This window comes from Castor canadensis, chromosome 10 (genome assembly GCF_047511655.1).
Source record: "Castor canadensis chromosome 10, mCasCan1.hap1v2, whole genome shotgun sequence".
NCBI classification, from domain to species: domain Eukaryota; kingdom Metazoa; phylum Chordata; class Mammalia; order Rodentia; family Castoridae; genus Castor; species Castor canadensis.
The window spans coordinates 103,331,846-103,351,286 of record NC_133395.1 but is presented as its reverse complement, the minus strand read 5'-3'; the positions used below and the strand labels follow the sequence as shown (position 1 = coordinate 103,351,286).

Genomic DNA, 19,441 nt, shown 5'->3' with positions numbered 1-19,441 from the left:
AATATGGTTCTGTAATTTAGTGCTGACTTTCAATTTTATCACCAAATTTCAGTCTCCAAAAAATACTTCAAATGAGGCTTTACATTTGGGAAGCTGTGACTGTGTCCACCATATACATATTTTAAAATTAGGGCCTCAGCTTGTCCCATTTCACGTGGAATTAAGAGTGGCCTTTGCATTCCAAAAAGAACTCTATGAGGGGTTTTTGGGTGTAGATTAGTGGTAGAGGGCCTTCTTTGCATATGCAAACCCCTAGCACCAAAAAAAAAAAATTCTCTGATTTGACTATTCTGATTTGACTTACTCAAGATTGTATGGGCATCATCCACAGAATAGAAAGCATGCTCCTTCCTACCCATGGTCTACATGATCACAAACAAGAAATCAGTGTTCTGTTTTTTTTTTTTTTAGCTTTAGGTTTTTATTTGCAAGTTGAGAATCACTCTAGTAAGCAAAAGGATGCTCACTGATAATATATTTCATTCAGGATTTCAAATTAGACTTTCAAACTAGATTATCAGTCATTATTTTAGTCTTAATGCCTTGCCTTTGTATCTATTAAATAAAAAATTACTAGATCACAAGGCAAGGTTCCATATCTGAGGTTCCATATCTGATAGAATGTCAGAACTTATGAAATCAGTGTTCTGTAACCCATTTTCTTATCTCTAGTGACGTATCTTGGAGAAAGAATTAAAGTAGTTTGAATATGAATGTTAAAATGTAATTTTTTTTCCTTAGGGCTCTAACAAGACCCTTTTATTTATTTTTTTTCTTTTATTCATATGTACATACAATGTTTGGGTCATTTCTCCCCCCCTTCCCCCACCCCCTCCCTTAACCCCCCCAACCCCTCACTACCAGGCAGAAACTATAAATGTAATTTTAAAAGCCAAAGCACATTCAGGTGACTGAGGCAGGAGAATCACAAGTTTCAGACCAGCCAGGGTTATATAGTAAGACCCTGCTTCAAAAAAAAAAAAACCAAAAACCAAAGCGCCAAATAATCATCATCAAGGTCAGATTTCCTTCCGTGAAGGCTGCCTAGCACAGTTAGTTACGTGAGAAATAATGGTGGAAACCAAGTTAATGAGAGGGAATGGTGCTGTTTTGCACCAGGCAATGTACTGGGTACCTTTCAGTGGCAGCGTGGATGGCTTTCAGCTGTGTGATTTGAAGAACACAAAATTCCTGCTTGTCAGAAAACAGGACTAAACTATGTATATATACACCCTCTCCTTTGTTTCCATTTTATGATAAGCTTCATTTTTTTTGTTTGTTTTTTTGCTAAATGTGGCCTTCTTTATAGTTCTCTTTGAAAACACACTTTTCTTCTGGAAAAGATGGTACATTATGATATAAATTGAGGTATATGGACAGTTCTTTAGGAAAAGAGTATCTGTGTCAGAAAGGGAATATAAAAGAAGAATTGGCTAAATGGGGAGGGAGGAGGGGCAGCCGGATGCAAACTGGATGTCCCCTTCTTTTTACAGAGCTGCTCTGCAGTCATTTGGAGGGAAGCCCAACTTTTGAGTTAACTGCATTCTTATAAAGAGTGAGATACTTATAGAGTTTGGTTGTATGGCCTTGTCCCAGAATAGTCCTGGCATTTTCTTTTAAGTAAGAGAGGTTTGTACGTGGGCTGAGAATTGTTAAGGTAAGAAAGCTCAGCAGGTTACAGAGGCCAGGGCAACAGGATTTGTTGAATATAATCAGAGACCTACTTGGGAAAATAGCAGGAAGCAGAGGACTGGGCTTTCCATCCTAGAATGGTTATAGGTTATAGGGGTCATCTGGCTAGAGAGAAGTTGCTCAGTGCTAAAAAGGTTTAGAATCAAGTGTAATGTGATTAGAAAAATCACATTACAATAAGCAATTTAGTCCTTTTATTTTTCCCTCTCATGTGAAACAAGGTATTTCTGCCTGAATAGTTCAGCTTTCTTTTAAAGGAGCTAATGGGACTGCAGATTATTTTAATAACTGCTTCTTTCCTCCCTACTGTGCTCTAAGACATCTACCCTCGCATGCAATCAGTGGTTCCATTTACTTCTTCCTCAGAGATTGGAGTGTCTAGAGAAGAACAGAATGACCATGTAACCTGACTAAATTGTTGTCCAGAGTTCTTGTTCCCGAGGTTCTGGAGATGAAACCACTGCATGTGGATGCATTGTGTGAACACACAGACTGGTCCTTCCTACTTGTGAATAAAGCCTCTTGCCGTGCATTCCCTCTTTAAACAATGCTTTCATACTGCTCTTAGTCTTCTCTTGCATTACTGTGTTTGCCTATTTCCAAACCCCTTACCTCCAGAAACAGTGAAAACCAAAGAGGACAAAATATTAGAAAAGTCCCTACTGGAAATAGCAGAATGATGAGATGGTAGACATAGTCAGTAAAGAGCATCTGAGACATCAGGTTGTTGTCAGAAATACTTTTTTACACATAGTAGGCCTTGTCATTGGAAAGCTCACTGGGGTGAGTGGGGTAAAGAATTTTTAAAGAGGAAAGTTACATGACCAAGTTTGTATTTTTAGATACTAAAAATGCATTACAGGAGCAGTGAACATTATTTACTTATTTCATGGTACTAGTGGGTTAGCCTTCCTGTCATCCCAATTAAAATAGTCCCCATTTTCTGCTAACAGAAAAATAGAAAACAAGTTGTTAATTTGCCACCTCTAATATATTAGGATTTGTTTAAACATAGTTCTTTACCTCACTAGGCAATATAGTTAAGAGTTTGAATCCACTTGACTGAGGGAGGAGTAGGAAAGAAGCAGTGTATATGAACGAAGTTTGGTTTGGTATGGTACAATATGTTGTCTAGAGAGTGAAAACAATAGTAGGTTCAAGTTCAGGCCAGGAAGTCAGTAAAACAGGAGAATACTGAATGCAGACTAAATGTAAGAATCTTTATAACATAAGAACTGAAGCCTTTAGGAACTAAAAGAAAAAGATTGCAGAGGAGTTGAAGACAGAGTAAGAGGTCAGTTTAGGAAATGGATCATATGGTCTCTTATAGACTTGAAACAGATAGCTAAATATTAAACTCTAAAAAGTGAGACCATGCCTGACAAAATGCTTATTACCACTTCAAGTCTGTGGCTTGGAGATTTGCTGATCCTATAGGTATAAATGTCATTTAGGGCCAAGCATGAGAAGGATGAAGGATTACTAGTCAGGAAACTGTCACCACCCACGAACTAAATTCATCCTGATCAGTGGGCCTAATTACTTACTAATTCAATTAATAGTTATTACATGGCCATCTGCAGTGTCCCAGACAGTTTGCTGGTTTTGTGGTATAAGACTGAAAGAGAAACGCTACTTACCCCAAAGAAAAGGAGGGAGTTGACAAGTATACAAGGATAAGTAAGTGCCCTCCTTGATAGAAGTTACAGTTGGTTCCAGGTTTAGCAGAAGGTTCAGCAACTTCCCCTTGGAGGAGACAAGAGCAAGGCCTCAGCCCACAACAAAGCCCACACCTTTAGCAGACAGTCTTTCCTCCATATAGACACATCCGTGGCTGCCTGAACCAGATTTCCAGCAATCTTGGGGCAGGCAGGCTGTTCTAGCAACCTGACACCACTGAGGCTCTGGCCCAGCTGTGGCTCTTACTCAGGGTATTTATATCTCTGGGCTCTAGTCCAGACACCAGATGCTGTGAAGACTGTGGACATAAGTGATGGTACTTAGGGCATGGCTGCTGTGTGCATGACCCCTTTCACAACCACTTCCTGTCTATCTCCTGGTCACTAGAGAGAGATGTGAGCAGAAAAGTACATCTGATGACTGTAGGTTTAAGAGTAGTTTTTATCTTGAAGAAAGTTTGCACATTATAATTATTAGATTACTTTGATTTTTATGTTTTCATCAGAGGCAGAAGTAAAAGGAAGAAAGAATCAGGATAGTCTGTTTCTTACAGCCAGTGACCATGAGGGAAATAATCCAATTAGAGAGTGTATATGTTCCACAGTTGGCAAGCACAAATGTTTGTTTAAAGAAATAGGCATGAGCTCTTCTCCCTTTAATATCTAGCATTCACTGTGACTGGGAGTTGGCTCACAGTGGTAGAGAGTGTGAGCTTTGGGTCTGTGCAGTCCTGGGTTTGATCCTCAAAAATAAAACTCTAGCATCCATAGTTATTGTCAGTAAAAATATATATTGCTATTAAGAATGTAAAATGGTGCATCCACTTTAAAACAGCACTTTGACAGTTACTCATATGGTGAAACATAGCTACCAGTGATCAAGAAATGCTGAAACTAGATATGCTCAAGAGAAATGAAAGTGTATGTCCACATTATGCAGGCCAGGCATGGTGGCACACAGCTGTAATCCCAGCACTCAGGAAACTGAGGCAGGAGGATTGCAAGTTTGAAGCCAGCCTGAGCTACTTAGACTCGGGACCCAAAAAAATTACATTCAAATGTTGTTAGGACCAAAAAAGTGAAAATAGCCCATTTGGCTATTGTTAGTGATTAGATAAACCCGTTTAATTTTGTCAGTTTTCTGTCATTGTGACAAAATACCTGAGATAAATCAATTTAAGAAGAATAAAGGCTTATTTTGGCTCACAGTTTCAGGGGGTTCAGTCCATGGTCACTTGGCTCTGTTGCTGTGGGCCTGTGGCAGCATAGAACATCATGGTGGGAACTTACGGCAGTGGAGTCCTCTTCATCTAATCAGCAGCCAAGAAGCAAAGAGAGACAGAAGGGAGCTTACACCCTACCTGCTAAAGGTTCTGTCATCTCCTAGTAATGCCACAGGCTGGTGACAAAGCCTTCAGTGCATTGGCCTTTGGGGGACATGTAAGATCCAAACTATAAGGGTGGTATATTTACAAAATAATATAAAGGAATGAAGTATTGATGCATGCCACAAATGGATGAACCTTGAAAATGTGCTTTGTAAAAGAAATTAACCATAAAAAATGTGTATTATGATTCCATTTGTATGAAATGTCCAGAATAGGCAAATCTGTAGAGACAGAAATAGATTAATGGGTTCCTAGAGCTAGGGCTGGAGGATTTGGGAGCAGTAGAGGTGATTGCTAACAGGTTTGCTCTGGGAAGATAGAAGTACTCTGAAGTCAGTTATGTAATGGCTGCACAACCCTGAGTATACTAAAATTCCTTGAAGTACGTACTTTAAACAGGTGAATTGTGCATCAGTGTGTGGGTTATCTCAATAAGGCCATTTCAAAACAAAAATTATAATTCTGATATTTTGAAATCTTTGACAGTTTTCTGGACTACTTGATCCAGCCTCAACCCTTTGCTATGGTATTTGGGGAAAGTAATGTCTGGATCTCTGGTGTCTTAAGTCCTCTACTTGTAAGGACATTTTCTGAGAATTCATTAGGAATTATTGCTTAACTAAGCCTGGAATTGCAGTTCAATAGCTTCTCAGCAGGAATGCACCATCTGTGCTGTTATTTACATGAGTCTATTCTAACAGAACACTTTGTTTCAAAACACATAGATTTAATGTATATAGGCTTATAGGATGATTCTTTTAAGATTTGTTAAAATATTTTATGATGTGTGTATTTTAGGTTATAGCCATGTGTTTTTGCTGTTTGCTGAACAGTCTCTAATCAAAAGACATTAATTTGGAGTGGTTTTAGTTTTCTCTTGATACTGCTTTATGCCATGTTTTGTTGAATCTCACTTTTCTGTCCTGTAACTATCTAACAGATCTTACAGCATTCTGTTCTCTTTCAACTAATCTGGTCCATTTTAAACTCCTGTCTTATACCTAAGTCGAATCTAATTTCCTCCCTCCACTCTATTGGGGTGGAACGTAGTGTGGCTCTCAGATACCTATTTTCTTTTCTCTTTTTATGGCCTAACCCCTTATGACTGAGGGCTAGGTAATGGGTGAGAATGTTCTTTACGTAATTTCCCATGATTACCATCTTTCCTGCATCTTTGACCAACATTGTCTTGCTATCCAAGTGATAGGGCCACAATTCTGCTTCACATTGTGTAATTTGGAGCTCACTTCCCAGGTTCCTGATTGTCAGGACCTATCCCTGACTTAACCTCCTTCACCAACCCTCTCCCCTGGAGTGTACTAACAAATGCTTAACAGCTGGCTAGGGACAAGAAGGAGGTAGTGGAATGTGCATATGTGCATACTTGTGTTTATTATATATGTTCCTGGCATAAAGAATGGGCAGTATACAATCTACAGATAATAATAAAATAGGCAATAGTGCCTGTTATTATTAGTGCAGGTTTCATATGGCCAAATGATGCTAACAGAAAACCCATTGATTTTTGCCACTCTTTTATCTGCATTCGCCCTGTGGTTGCAGCTGACAAATGAGTATAATTCTGACACGAATGTTGAGTGATATTTGCATTTAAAAAGTGAAACAGAGAAGGATATTGGAATTTGACTTGTCGCTTAATGTCATGAGCACCTTCTTTTGCTAATCAAATACAGTGGTCCATCCCTCTTATCCACAGTTTTGCTTTCTGCCGTTTCAGTTACCTGCAGTCAACCACAGTCTGAAATAGAAAATTCCAGAAATAAACATCTCATAAGTTTTAAATTGCATGCCATTCTGACTAGCATGATGTAACCTTGTGAATCACCCCTGCCCAGCACATCCTCACTGTATACACCCCCAGCCCCTTAGCAGCTCAGTATCACATCAGCTGTGTCAGTATCACCAAGCTTATGTTTAAGGAACTCTTGTTTTGCTTACAAATGGCCTTAAACCACAAGAATAGTGATGCAAAGAAGGCATCAGGGCATAAAATATGAAAGGTCAGATTAACTCTTAATTCTGGTGCTGTGTGGCAGCACTATAGGGCAGACAGGAAAAAAATAGTGCACATCAGATTCAGTACTATCCATCCACTGCAGGTGAGGGAGGACTACCATAATAGTTTTCAAATACTAGAAGAAGCTGGGCGTGGTGGTTCAGGCCTGTAATCTCAGCACTCCGGAAGCTGAGGCAGGAAGATCATGAGTTCTAGGGCAGCCTGTGATACATAGCAAGACCTGTCCCAAAGCAAACAAAAAAATACTGGAGGAATATGTCCTCCAATTTTTATGCTGCTCACAATGTAAAGACAACCCATATAATACACCTTTAAGTTTAATCTGCATTGTTAGCATTTTATTCATCACTTCCTAGAGTCTAGGACAATCAGCCAAACAATGAATCAAGGCCTGATTTGTAGCATTGGCCAAGTGCAAGCCACCAGTCCAACCCTTATCGAATACTTAGTTAGGACAGGATGCACAGTATCACACTGTTCTTCCACTCTACAAACAGGGCAGGCATAGAAGAGCATAGATGACAGTAGTTATGAAAGGCAGTACAGTGATCATGTGGTGGTCAGTTTTAAGTCTTTGTTGCTTTTAGGGGTTTTTTTGGGGTTTTTAAAATATTTTTATTAGCATATATTAGTTTTTTTAGGTGGTTTTATTGTGACACATATTGTTTCCTGTGTTTCTAATACCAGTTATATAATTGTAAGTTTATATGATTTAATTTTTAATAATGGATATGTCTAAATTCCTAAAAATTTAAAAGTGCCTGGCAAGTAGGTTCAAGAGCACTACTACCTCTCTCACACAGCATTCTTCTAGGAGTCTCTTTGCCACTGGTATCCCCTTACCCTGTTGGGCTGCCTTCTTGATAGAATACTGACAAAACAGCAAGAGTAGTACAGGCTGCTTCCTTGCTATTCTCTCTTCTTCGCTAATCAAGGGCAATGGGTGGGTCAGAGCCTAGGCAGCTTGTATTGGGTTAAATCTGCAGCCAGAGATGGTATTCAAGAGTTTCCTTCTGGCAGGCATACCTAGTCTGTACTAAGAGGTTGCTTTGTACCCTCCCCACATAGCTTAGGGAGAGAATAAGGCACCCCCACAATAGCATACACTACATCCCCCAGGCAGTGGCTTCACTCCTCTCTTTCCCATGTTTTATGAAAGGCTCCTGGAGCTGTCTTCCTCCTAATTAGTCCTAAGGGAGCTATTAATGTCACTACAGTTTGGAATACTCATACCTCTTTTAACACCCCTAACTGTACTCTAGAGTGACAGCACATTTTGCTAAACTTGTATGCCATTCTATTTAGTATTCTCAATTTTGAATCTAGTTTTATAATGTATACCATTTGATTTTAATCAGGGGAAGGGTCATTTTCTCCCTGTTATCATTGGATCTCAGATATCTCCAGAGGCCATGTGATGAAGACTTGGTTCCCAGCATGTGTCCCTGTTGGGAGGTGGTAGAAACTTTAGGAGGCAGGGCCTAGTTTAAGTAAATAGGTCACTGGGGCATGCCCTTGAAAGATACACTGAGACCCAAAGCACATTTCTCTCTCATTTCTTTCCTGGCTGCCATGAGTTCAGCGGACACCTCTACCACTTCCTCCATGATGCACTATGCTGCCACAGACCCAACACAATAGGACCAAGCTATGATGTTGGCAATAATGGCGCCGATAGGTTTCAGTTCTTACTGCACCCTTAAGCTTCCGTTTCCCAGGGTCACAGTCCTGCCTCAAGTCTAGCTTGAATCCTCCTTCTGCCCCAACCTCCAATCAGCATGAACCATAAGATCCTAACTAATCAGATCATGCTGAATCTCACTGAGGGGTATTTAAGCCTCTCCCCTCTCCCCTCTCTCCTCTCCCCTCTCCCCTCTCCCCTTTCCCACCCAGCAATAAAGAATCTCTTAGCCAGATCACTTCTCTCCACGTGGTCATTTTGGGCCTACATTTCCAACATATTAACTAAAGGCTCCAAAACTGTGAGCCAAAGTTAATTTTTTTTTCTTGTAAGTTGTTTTTCTATGGGTTTTTGTCACAGTAATGGAAAGCTAAATCACTCAATGAAACACACAGACACATGTAAAACACACAAATACACCTTTTTAAAATACTTAATCGTTGGGCTTGAGTTAAACTAAAGTTAGTAGTGTGGTTTCTCCACATTTCAAAATATAAAACTCCAACCTCGTCCTAACTACTTGATCTTTTACTAGCAGACCTAGAGGAATTCCAGTATTCCTGAGAGTCCTCCTTCCCTGGGGTGAAATACCTTTCATTGCTCTTTTTTTTTTTTTTCCTCAACACTGGGGTTTGAACTCAGGGCCTCACATTTGCTAGGCAGGCGCTCCACTTGAGCCACTCCAGCAGCCCTAATTGCTCCAAGTCTTAATTTCATCAAGATGAAGGTTCTTTCCACAGGAAGGAAAAGAATAGGGCACAGGAAGGGCTTATTATCAAAACCTGTGATAAAGCTATCATAAAAACAGGAGTGAATTCAACACACAATTTATCTGGGGCTCCTGGTGGCGTAGCTCAGTGGTGTCAAGCTTTTGCCTAGGATGTGTGAGGTACTGGCACTCTGGGGATGTAAAGAGAAATTAGTCTTCTGAAAAAAATACCATGCGCAGAATCGGGTCCAGAGAGTATAGCAGTCTCGCAGATGATAAGGCTAGCATTTCTCATAAAAGTTACCATAAAGGAGAATGTAAATACAGGAGAGTGTTTCTAAAACACAGTGAATGGTGAGGGCCTTCATAAGCATGACATCAAACCAGAAAGTATTAATGAAAGACTATACTTTCACCCCTTAAAAGTTTCAGATTTATATAGCAAGAGATATTATAAAACTGGGTTAAAGAACAAATGATATACAAGAAGAAAATATTTTTTCCACACATAACAGATGAGCAGTATTTTCCTTACTGGTGCACAGAATTTATTTTGACTGAACGTTGAATAGCCTGTGTTAAAATCAGTGAACAGCCTAAGGCAAAGTTGAATGTTCCCATCACAAAATGAACTTCTGAGGTACATGAATGAGTATGAAATTTTATTTTTAAGAATATAAGTAATATTACAATTTTATTATCAAACTTTCAATATAGTTTTAAATTTTGTCATTATGATACAGTAATATAATTTCTCAAATTATATAGCAATATAATTTCTCAGCTCAATTTCTCAGCCAGCTGCTAGGTGGCTCCTCTGCACATTTGCGATATTTAACTAGAGGCTTATTTTTAGCTGATGAAAACCATGTGTTTGGGGGCTGTGTAAGCCAGTTTGGGTTACTGGTAATGGAGGTGTGATATTGGGTCAAAAATCTTTTCTTTTTCTCATATTGTGACAGAAAGGTAAAGACTTCTCACTTCTAGACTTAGAGTTTGTCTGGTGGTGATGATGCAGTGTCACTGACACTACTCCACAAACTGAAGCTTTTGTGCAGTGCTTAAAGAAAATGCTTCCTGATAGTTAAGAAGCAGGTGTAAGGGTTTTTGCTCTAACTGGGGGTGTGGCTCAAGTAAACACAAGGCCATGAGTTCAAACCCCAGTACCACCAAAGAGATTTTTATTCTGATATTTTTGCATTCTCTCACTACTTTACACAACTGTTGGATGTGCTACTTTCTCTGCCATTGGTGGTTAGCAAGTCCTTTTCTGTTGGTATTAGTGCCCACATAGATGCTAGTACAACCTGCTTTATTCCTGCGTCCTTTCAATACAAAGTAGTTGCTGTCCTTCTCCCTTTGAACACTTGTGTGAATATACACATGGACAGGGTCACGTGTTATCTTTCCCTTGTGTGTTGTGAAGTTTATCATTAGCCTTAAGAGGTTTGCGGTCTCAAGTTAGGTTTTAAATGCTTACCGATATTTAAAAGTTAGTATTCAGATATTAGCAATAAATTCAAGTGATGATGATATGCTTGCTAGATATTATGATAAACCAGTATGATCTTTGATCTCCACAAGGTCAGTAAAGTAAAAAATAGCATTGAAGCTGGCATTTGGCTATTCGGTCTTCTGAAGTCTAAAACAGATTTTTATCTACTGAGATCAAAGCTGACTTTCAGTACTTTCTTAATATATATACTATATCTAGTGCTCCTTCATACTAGTAAAGAAAAAAGTGCACAAAAGGACATGAGCAAACAACTTGCAAAAGAGCTACAAATGGTGAACAAACATCAGAAGATGTTAAACCTCAGGAGACATCAAGTTAAGTGCAGGTACATTTTTCTCTGTTACCTTGGCAAAAAAGAGTCTAAAGGTGATAGTTTAGTATTGGGGAGAATGTCCAGAAAGATGGCCCAAAAGGCCAGTTTGGCAATATTTTGACTCAAGTTCAAAATGTGCACCCTCTAGTCCTGCATTGTCACTTAATCATCCTCTAGAAGTACTCAAAAATGTTCTCAAAGATTTATAAAAGATTGTAACAGTAGCTCTAACAGCAAAAATAAATAAATAAATAAGTGGAACTGTTACAAGAATGGAAAAACTAATGCTAATTATGCAAAGGAATACTCTGTAGTTAATAAAAATAATTACTTTGATCTATATGTACTGTCTCCAAAACACAATTACAGTATATTGTTACAGAAGAAAATTCAAGTTGCAAAATATCTATCATGGGATTCCTGTTTGATTTAAATATAATAAATAATGGAAAAGTATGGGATGTGTCAAACCATTGATAATGATTACCTCAAATGGAAGGAAGGGATATTAGCTTGGAAGGAAGAAGGTAATAGTTTTTTAACTTCAGACATGCTTTATTGTTTGAATTTATTATAATGTACATCTGTTAGTTTTTTTTGTTGTCCAACCACAGCAAACCTCCAGTGATTTGATATGTGGCTAATCATAGAGGTAATGGAGCAGCTAGAGAAGCAGCACATTGTAGTCATGAAAATCCACGAAGTGCCAGTGTATCAACAACCAGTTCCGATAATTAAATAATAATGATTAGATCAGAAAGAATCACCACTGTCACTGTCTCTGACTCTCTAATATTCCATTTATCCCTATACCAACTTCTGAGATGAAATTTATTTATAATTTTAGTGTTGCAGAGGAGTAACTGTAGTTTTAGCTTGTATGTGTTTCTTTACTTATATTCTTCTGTCCATCCATCCTTGCAGTAAATAAAGGGTTAACAAGAAGGCTATAGAGATGGCATACTAAGTCCCAAGACAGGAACTTACTTAACAGTGGTTTCCCAGTACCCAGGACAAAGTAAGAACTCAGTAAATATTTGCTGAATGACTATATGGGCTCCAGTCCAACGGGAAATATGGACCAATAAACAGATAGCTAAAAGGCAATATTAACAGTGCATTGTTAAAAGTGTGAGGCACTTTAACTTACTAGGAAACACCTAGAAGACATTCCAGAGTGGGCTGCACTGGAGCTCCGTTCCCCTGTTGAAATACTACTCACACTTAATGCTTTTCCTCCTCCATCCTCACTCTGCTTCCTTCCAACATTAACAGCAGTTCCCAGTGCAGGAATATGGTTTTAGGTGGAGCATTAATGTCTGGTCATTCTCCTGACTCAGTTTGTTAGTTCAGAAATGCAGATGGGCCTTTACTGTGTTTCACAAATACAGGTTCTATTTAATGAATCACTTCTCTTGAGTGATGAAGACTTAAGCTAATGAGGGTACCCATGTTTCACCCTAGGCTTTGTACTCTAGATTCCCAGAAATTGAAGCAAGTTAATTTGTTTCAAAGGCAGAGAAATGTGACACAGGTTTCACTTTGGGTCTTTTTGACCCTACAGTCATTACTTAGTCTCAGCTGAGAGACCACATGTTTTTGAAGCGGCTTGACCAGTTCCCAGGTATTTTGTGTCCACATTCAGTATTGCTGGTTTAAATCATCTTGAGTCCTGGCTATGCTAATTGAAGTGGCAGAGTTTCTATTTCAGCATTTGGGAGAGTGAGGGATAATAATCACAAAGAGTAAGGCAGAGAAGCAGAAGTTCTGAACAAGCCCATATGCCAGGTAGTCTGTTAATTTTTTTGTGATATAAGCAAATGTAGGAAACTGGCTTTCTCTCTAGAGTAATTACATAACTTAGCACAATTCCAAGAAAACTTACTCAAAGTCTTGTTTGGTGGGCATCTGCAAGTTTTGCCATCTACATTAGAAGATCAGTTAAAACATGGGGTCCCTGTTAAGCCTTTAGTCCTGAGGTCTAACAGTATCTATAAAGTCTCCCAGTCTTCCTTAGTTATGTATTATCAGACCACATATTTCCATTCTCTCCCTTTTTCATATTTAACATTAGCTTTTGCTTTGTACTTTCTCCCCCTGTGATTCCTTTTTATCTACCTTTTAAAATAAACCCAAGTTCTCAACATCAAATATAAGAGAAATAATGGAATTATAGAATTGGAGGGAACTGGGTGAATTCTGGGATCTCCAGGAACCTAAGTTTCCTTTTATTCATATCTTTGATTTTTTTCATTAAACACTGATGGTAGGAAACCATCCTCCCCAGCACCCTATAATTTAGGTCATTGCCTCTGGCTCCACGCTCTGCTCCATGTGGATAACTGACTTATCCTGCTTCTCCTTTCCCCTTGTCAGCTCCCTCAGTGAATGTGGTAAATCATGTGAGCACTTTCTAACACTTGTCAACATTTTTGTAATAATGAGCTATGTGGATTTTGATTGAAGGAAGTAGACCATCTCACTCACTTCGTTTGCTCCTTGACTGTGTTCTGCCAATGCTCTCAATGTTCCCTCACAGCAGGTATTAAGAGTCTGAGAGCCACCACTGCTGTGGTGCTAATCCAAAGGAAAGGGGTTGCCCAGGTCTTCTGAACCTCTTCCCATATCTCATCCAGGACCCTGGTGTCACCCTCCCTCAGTCCACCTGTACTTTCTCAGTGAAATATGTGCTTGAAGATGAGAACAGCAACATAAGTGTGTGGTGGGGCCATGGAGAGCGAATGAGATTTGTGAAGAAATATAACAAGTTATCTATAAACACAGATGACTCTTCAGGCAAGTTGTATGAAATGACATTCCAGGCTAGAACAGCAGCTTCTTGCCCCGAGCAAGGGCCAGCTTTCTGGCACCTTGTCTGAAGAGGTACGCTGTGTTTACTGACTCCTAACTCTGCTTCCCTTGCAGCCGACCCTCTGGTGGGCAGCATTGCCACACAGTACATGACCAACAGAGCGGAGCACGACCGGATGGCCAGACAGTGGACCAAGCGGTACGCCACATAGGGGCCTGCTGTCTGCGCCCCTGCCGGACCTGTGCAAGCACACTCACCAAGTGCATCAACCCTACCCACCCCTCCAGACCTCCGTTCTTATTTTCCTATTTTTATTAAATTTTGAACTGTTTTGTGACGGTATGTCATTATCCTTCCTTCTTCCCCTCTCCCCCTTTCTCCCTAGTTTTATTTCCTTTTTGATTTCTGTTAACTTGAAAGATTTGAGATATTTTTCCCCCACCTCATTGTGGATGGGAACTTTTGTTTTCAGTGCAAACAATGTTGAATCTGTAATAGTAAGAGCTTTCTTACAAAGCTTTGTATTACGTGTTGTTTTGGGTTTTGTTGTTGTTTTATTTTGATTTTTTTTCCTTTTATGTGATCTTCAGGAAAACATGTTCAAAATTATATCTCGTTTCTACTTAAATGTAGTGTTTAGGGTTAATTTTTTGTACTGAAGTCTTTATTGGTGGGTGCATGCTACTGGGAACAAGATTTTGTACAAAAGCTTCAATCAGAATCACTGTGCATTACTGAGACTCTGTTTATCACTAGCCTTCTGTCCCCCACACAGAAGACTGTTGCATTGAACAAAATAATATGTATTTTGATTTACTTAAAGTGCTTGTAAATTTCTTAGGGACCTGCCACTTTTGACTGTGGATCAGTTGATGTACACTTGTATTATTAAAGCGCTCAATAAATCACTGTGGCTGATAAATTCACTTCTGGTAACTGGGAGCTTGCTTTGTGTCCTAGTGGCAGTGAGGCTTGACTAGTACGACTACCCCTTCCAGCGTACTTCTCATCTCAAACCCCTAGAGTTTCTTTGAGGTAGAGTTGTTTAGCATGTGGGAAATCTCCAGTTGTCAAAGGCTTGATGATTTTATGGTTGCTTTAGGAGATGGCTTTCATTTTACATTTGACTGTACATCCTTACTCTTACAACCTTCTTTACTCAACAGTTATAATGAGGCCTCACAAATAGCTTCTAGTCAAAGTGCAGTCTGAGCTGATCATTGTGCTCAACCATGTCACCTTTATTTCTTCGTTTTGCTCTGAAAATTTTATGGTGATTGTCATCCAACCTTGTTTTGTTTTCCCTTTAATTTTGTGTCGGTCATGGTCACACATCCTATGACAGGGTACATCTGCCTGGCTTGATCTTCAGGCTGAGGACTGGCAGAGTGGCTCAAGTGGTAGAGTGCCTGCCTACCAAGGATGAGGCCCTGAGTTCAAGCTCCAGTACCACAAAAAAAAAAAAAAGATCTTGAGCCTGGTTCAGTGTGCAGACAGGAGGCAGAGGAAATGGGTGGGTGGCTTTCACACTGGCTTGCTCATTGTTGCTCATGCTCTTTGGGTTATACGCACATTGGAAACCTCTGCTTCCACCAAGCAGTTATAGGCCATCCTACAATTTGGTTTAAGTTAAGTAACCACTGATATCTTTACTGCTAAGTAGGATTTACAAATATGTTACTCTTGAATAGTTCACATTTTAAATGTCTGATTTTTTAAAACTACATTAAAATGTAGTTTTTGTTATTTTTCAGTGGTCAAAAAGGAATCCTGAAGAAAATATATCTGAATATTGAAAACACTGCTTTTAAACCCAAGTGCTTGGAGATATTTTTTCTCTTTTTAATAATGATATTACCATCCCTTTTATTTGAAAGCCTGTTCAACACAGCAGAACTCTGGTCTTTGTTGAAACTAATCAAACTCTGCAGTTGTAGCAGGAGCCACAGACAGTTCATAAATGAGTGGGCATATGCTTGTTCCAATATAACTTTATCAGAAGAAGCAGTAGCCACATTTGTCTCATGGTTTGTAGACAGCAGGGTGGAGAGTCAGATAACTGTCATCTCTTTCTTGAATATAAAATGCATTTAATTAGTATAATACATGACAGATTTTCTTTGGCAGTGAGCAACTTTACTGTAGTTAAGAACCATTTCCTTTTAGCTTTTGATTTCTTTTACTTCACCCATGGTAGACATACAGATAACTAGATAGGTAGCTTGGTAGATAAATGGTAGGTAGGTAGGTAGATAGAGAGGTTGGTCAATCAATCAATCAATAGATTCTTTTTTGGGGAGGTGGTACCAGGGCTTGAAGTCAGGGCCTACACCTTGAGCCACTCCGCCAGCCCTATTTTTGTGAAGGTTTTTTGAGATAGGGTCTTGCAAACTGTTTGTTGGCTTCAAACCGCAATCCTCCTAATCTCTGCTTTCTGAGCAGCTAGTATTACAGACGTGAGCCACCGGTGCCCAACTGATAGATTCTTTTTGTGAGAGATTCAGGCTGTATCTGTTGGTAATGAAACAATATTAAAAGTCCCCTACTGATGAAATTTATTGAAATTAATTTTTTTTAATTTTTCTATTGTGCTGGATGGAGGTACATTGTGTTTACAAAAGTTCTTACAATATATCAAATATATTATACTTGAATTCACCCCCTGCCATCATTCTCCTTTATCCCCTATCTGTCTTTATCCCCCCACTCCTGGAATAGTTTCACCAGGTATCATTTTTCCATTTACATGCATGTATACACAGGATTTGCACCAAATTCACCCTCCTACACCCTTCACCGACCTCCCACAGGTGACAATTGGTTTTATGCCAATCTGTGATGTGAAGGAGCTATAAAACTTCCTCCCTGTCTTTATGAACTCCAAATACTTGGTGACTAACAAACTTACTCTGCTTTTGAAATGTAAAAGTGAGGGAAACTCCAGAGAGACCAAGCAAGCTCTTGGTAGAGCCTATGAGGTCTGCATGCCAGATCACATGGTAACTTCACTTGAACTCTGTAACCACAGCAGGCCACACAATGCCAAGAAACCTTCAAAAATGCTTGTAAAATAAGATTTAGAAGTAGTTTGCACTCAGAAAGCTAAGTAGTTTTGCTAAAAGATTATGGGAATAACATTCCTAAAATTCAAAAATTATTCTGTACCCTAATACCAAATTTTCCACTTCAGTTATTACCACTAACAGTGTTTTGTAACTTTCTAGTTAAATAAAATGTTGACAGATCCTTGATTGAAGCAAGACTATTGGTCATTGAGAAAATAGTGTGAGGTGATACCTGTCAACCTTACTTAAACCATTCAAAAGGTTGTAGCCTTAATTTATCAACAGACTGCAAATAAACAAGATATTCATGTATTCTTCTATAGGAATCCATTAACGATAGCAGTGGTGGAGATAGCAGGCCCTTGCTTATTCCAAGTTTAGGAAATGCTATGGTTTGTATTGTTTGAATATAAAATGTCCCCCACAAAGTGTTGAACACTTGGTTCTCACCTGGTAGCCCTATCTTGGGAAGTTCTGAAACCTTCAGGGGGGACGAGCTGTACGAAGTAGATCACACAGGATGTGTCTCAGAACTGGATCTTGTTCCAGGCCCCTGCCTGTCTCTCTGCCTCCTCCTCACATACTCCCTCCGCCATGACATTCTGCCTCACCATGGGCCCAGAACCAACAGAGCCAAAGACTATGGACTGAGGTCTCGAAAGCCAGGAACAAATAAATCCTTCCTCTTTGAAATTATCAGGTATTTTGTCACAGCGACAAGAAAAGTAACATATACAGCTGGAATGTATCTTGCAAAGTTCTTGTGTCAAAAACTGAATCCTGAATGAAACAGTGTTAAGAGGTGGGATTTTTATCTGACCTCATGAAAGGATTACTTTTGTCACCACATGATGTGTTCCTGATTTGAAAAACAAAAAGTTCAGCCCCTCCTTCATCCTTCTCACCCCCCAATGCCCTCCTCTCTTCTGCCTTCACCACATGCAGGCCCCTTACCATTAAACTTCCAGGTTCCAAAACTGTTAAGAATTAAATGTCCGTTCTTTTTGAGTTATCCAGTCTCAGGTATATTCTGTCAGCACAAAACAGACTTAACACAGGAAAAAACAAGTTCCTCATGGAATACTGGTTTAGGAATTAGGAAGAAAGGAAGTATTTATTTCTAAGAAACTGGGTAGCTGGCAATGAAAAGTGGCCTAACAGCTTTAGCCTTTATTTGGGGTGAAGGTGGCCTTAAACCACATGAAGTTATCAAAGGGCCAATGTGAGATTCCCACTCAAGCATGAAACACCAGCACTCTTACCATCAACTACAAGACCACATATACCTTTCTTCCACCTACAGGGCCATCCTGTAACAATAAATTGTCACAACTGAGTCTTAGAGTCAGGTAGTGTATCGTACAATTTCTAGTGGTGGAGTTTTGCCATCTTCAATAACTGAGGGGGGAATGTTTGAAGAAAGGGTGGACCTGGTATTCAATGAAGACCAAACAATGTCAATCACTTTCTAAGCTTACAGGCCCCACACAAACATTTGACCTGCCTGGGGGAAGCATTTCATCTCAATACTGCAACAAAAGGGATATTAGCTGGGCACAGTGGTGCACACCTGTAGTCCCAGCTACTCAGGAGGCTGACACAGGAGGAGTTATTGAGCCCAGAAGCTTGACAACATAGCAAAACCCTGCCTCAAAAACAAAGCAGATGGTTAATTACTTTTAGATGTGACAACTTGTAAATGTCATGTCTTTACAAAGATTGATGTTCATAATACTGAAAACAGTTGAAATTCCACAAAAAAGATCTACCAGAGGATTCCAACCTTGTCACTGTCAAAATACTCTGGGCAGAGCTCTGGTTGGTGGACACTCAAGCCAACGAGCACACCGTATATGTAAGCTAGTCGTAGGGTTGTCCTCAGACCAGGGAGGGGCTAAGAGCAGCATGGCCTCTCTATAGTTCAGATCTTGAATGCCCCCCAGAAGTCCATGTGTGGAAGACTTGGTTCCCAGGGTGGTGCTGTTGGGGAGGTGGGGAGCCTTTAGGAGGAGGGACGTTGTAGGAGAACCTGGGGTCTCTGGGGTGCACCCTTGAAAGGTATAGTGGGACCCTGACCCCTTCCTCATCTTCTTTTGCTTCCTGGCCATGAAGTGAGCGGTTTGATCTGCCCCCAACCCCTCCACCGTGATGTCCTGCCTCATGAGAGTCCCAAAGCAATGGGGTCACTTGGGCCAGAACCTCTAAAACTGTGAGCCAAGGTAAACCTCCTCTCTTTATAAGTGAATTATCTCAGGTATTTCATTGTAGCAATGAAAAGCTGACATGGTCCTAGGACCACGCATTTCCCCCACATTCTTCCCCGGCAAGACACTTTTCACTCTCGCCTCCTCCCGTGAACACTGGTAATACGGGCTAGGGTTATCTTAAAACAAAAGCGCCATGTCTCAGGCCCCCCGCAGCCTTGTAGAAACCCCAACTGTTGGTCAGCAAGTTTTCATACTAGGAGCGAACTTCAGCACGACACCGCAGACAGTCCACAGGACTGGTTGGGCCCACAGAAAAGTCTTCCTTAATATTTAACTTGATG

General features: G+C 39.9%; 1 protein-coding gene across 2 annotated transcripts in view; it reads left to right on the top strand.

Annotated features, from left to right (window-relative positions):
* Ube2e2 (ubiquitin conjugating enzyme E2 E2) overlaps positions 1-14,754 on the top strand; it is a 285,919-nt gene extending 271,165 nt beyond the window's left edge. For both annotated transcript variants that reach the window (XM_074043820.1, XM_074043821.1), the window contains exon 6: positions 13,942-14,754. In XM_074043820.1, the coding sequence (XP_073899921.1) occupies positions 13,942-14,039 (98 nt within the window). In that variant the 3' untranslated portion in view covers positions 14,040-14,754. The remainder of the gene's footprint in view (positions 1-13,941) is intronic.
* Positions 14,755-19,441: the final 4,687 nt, after the last annotated feature.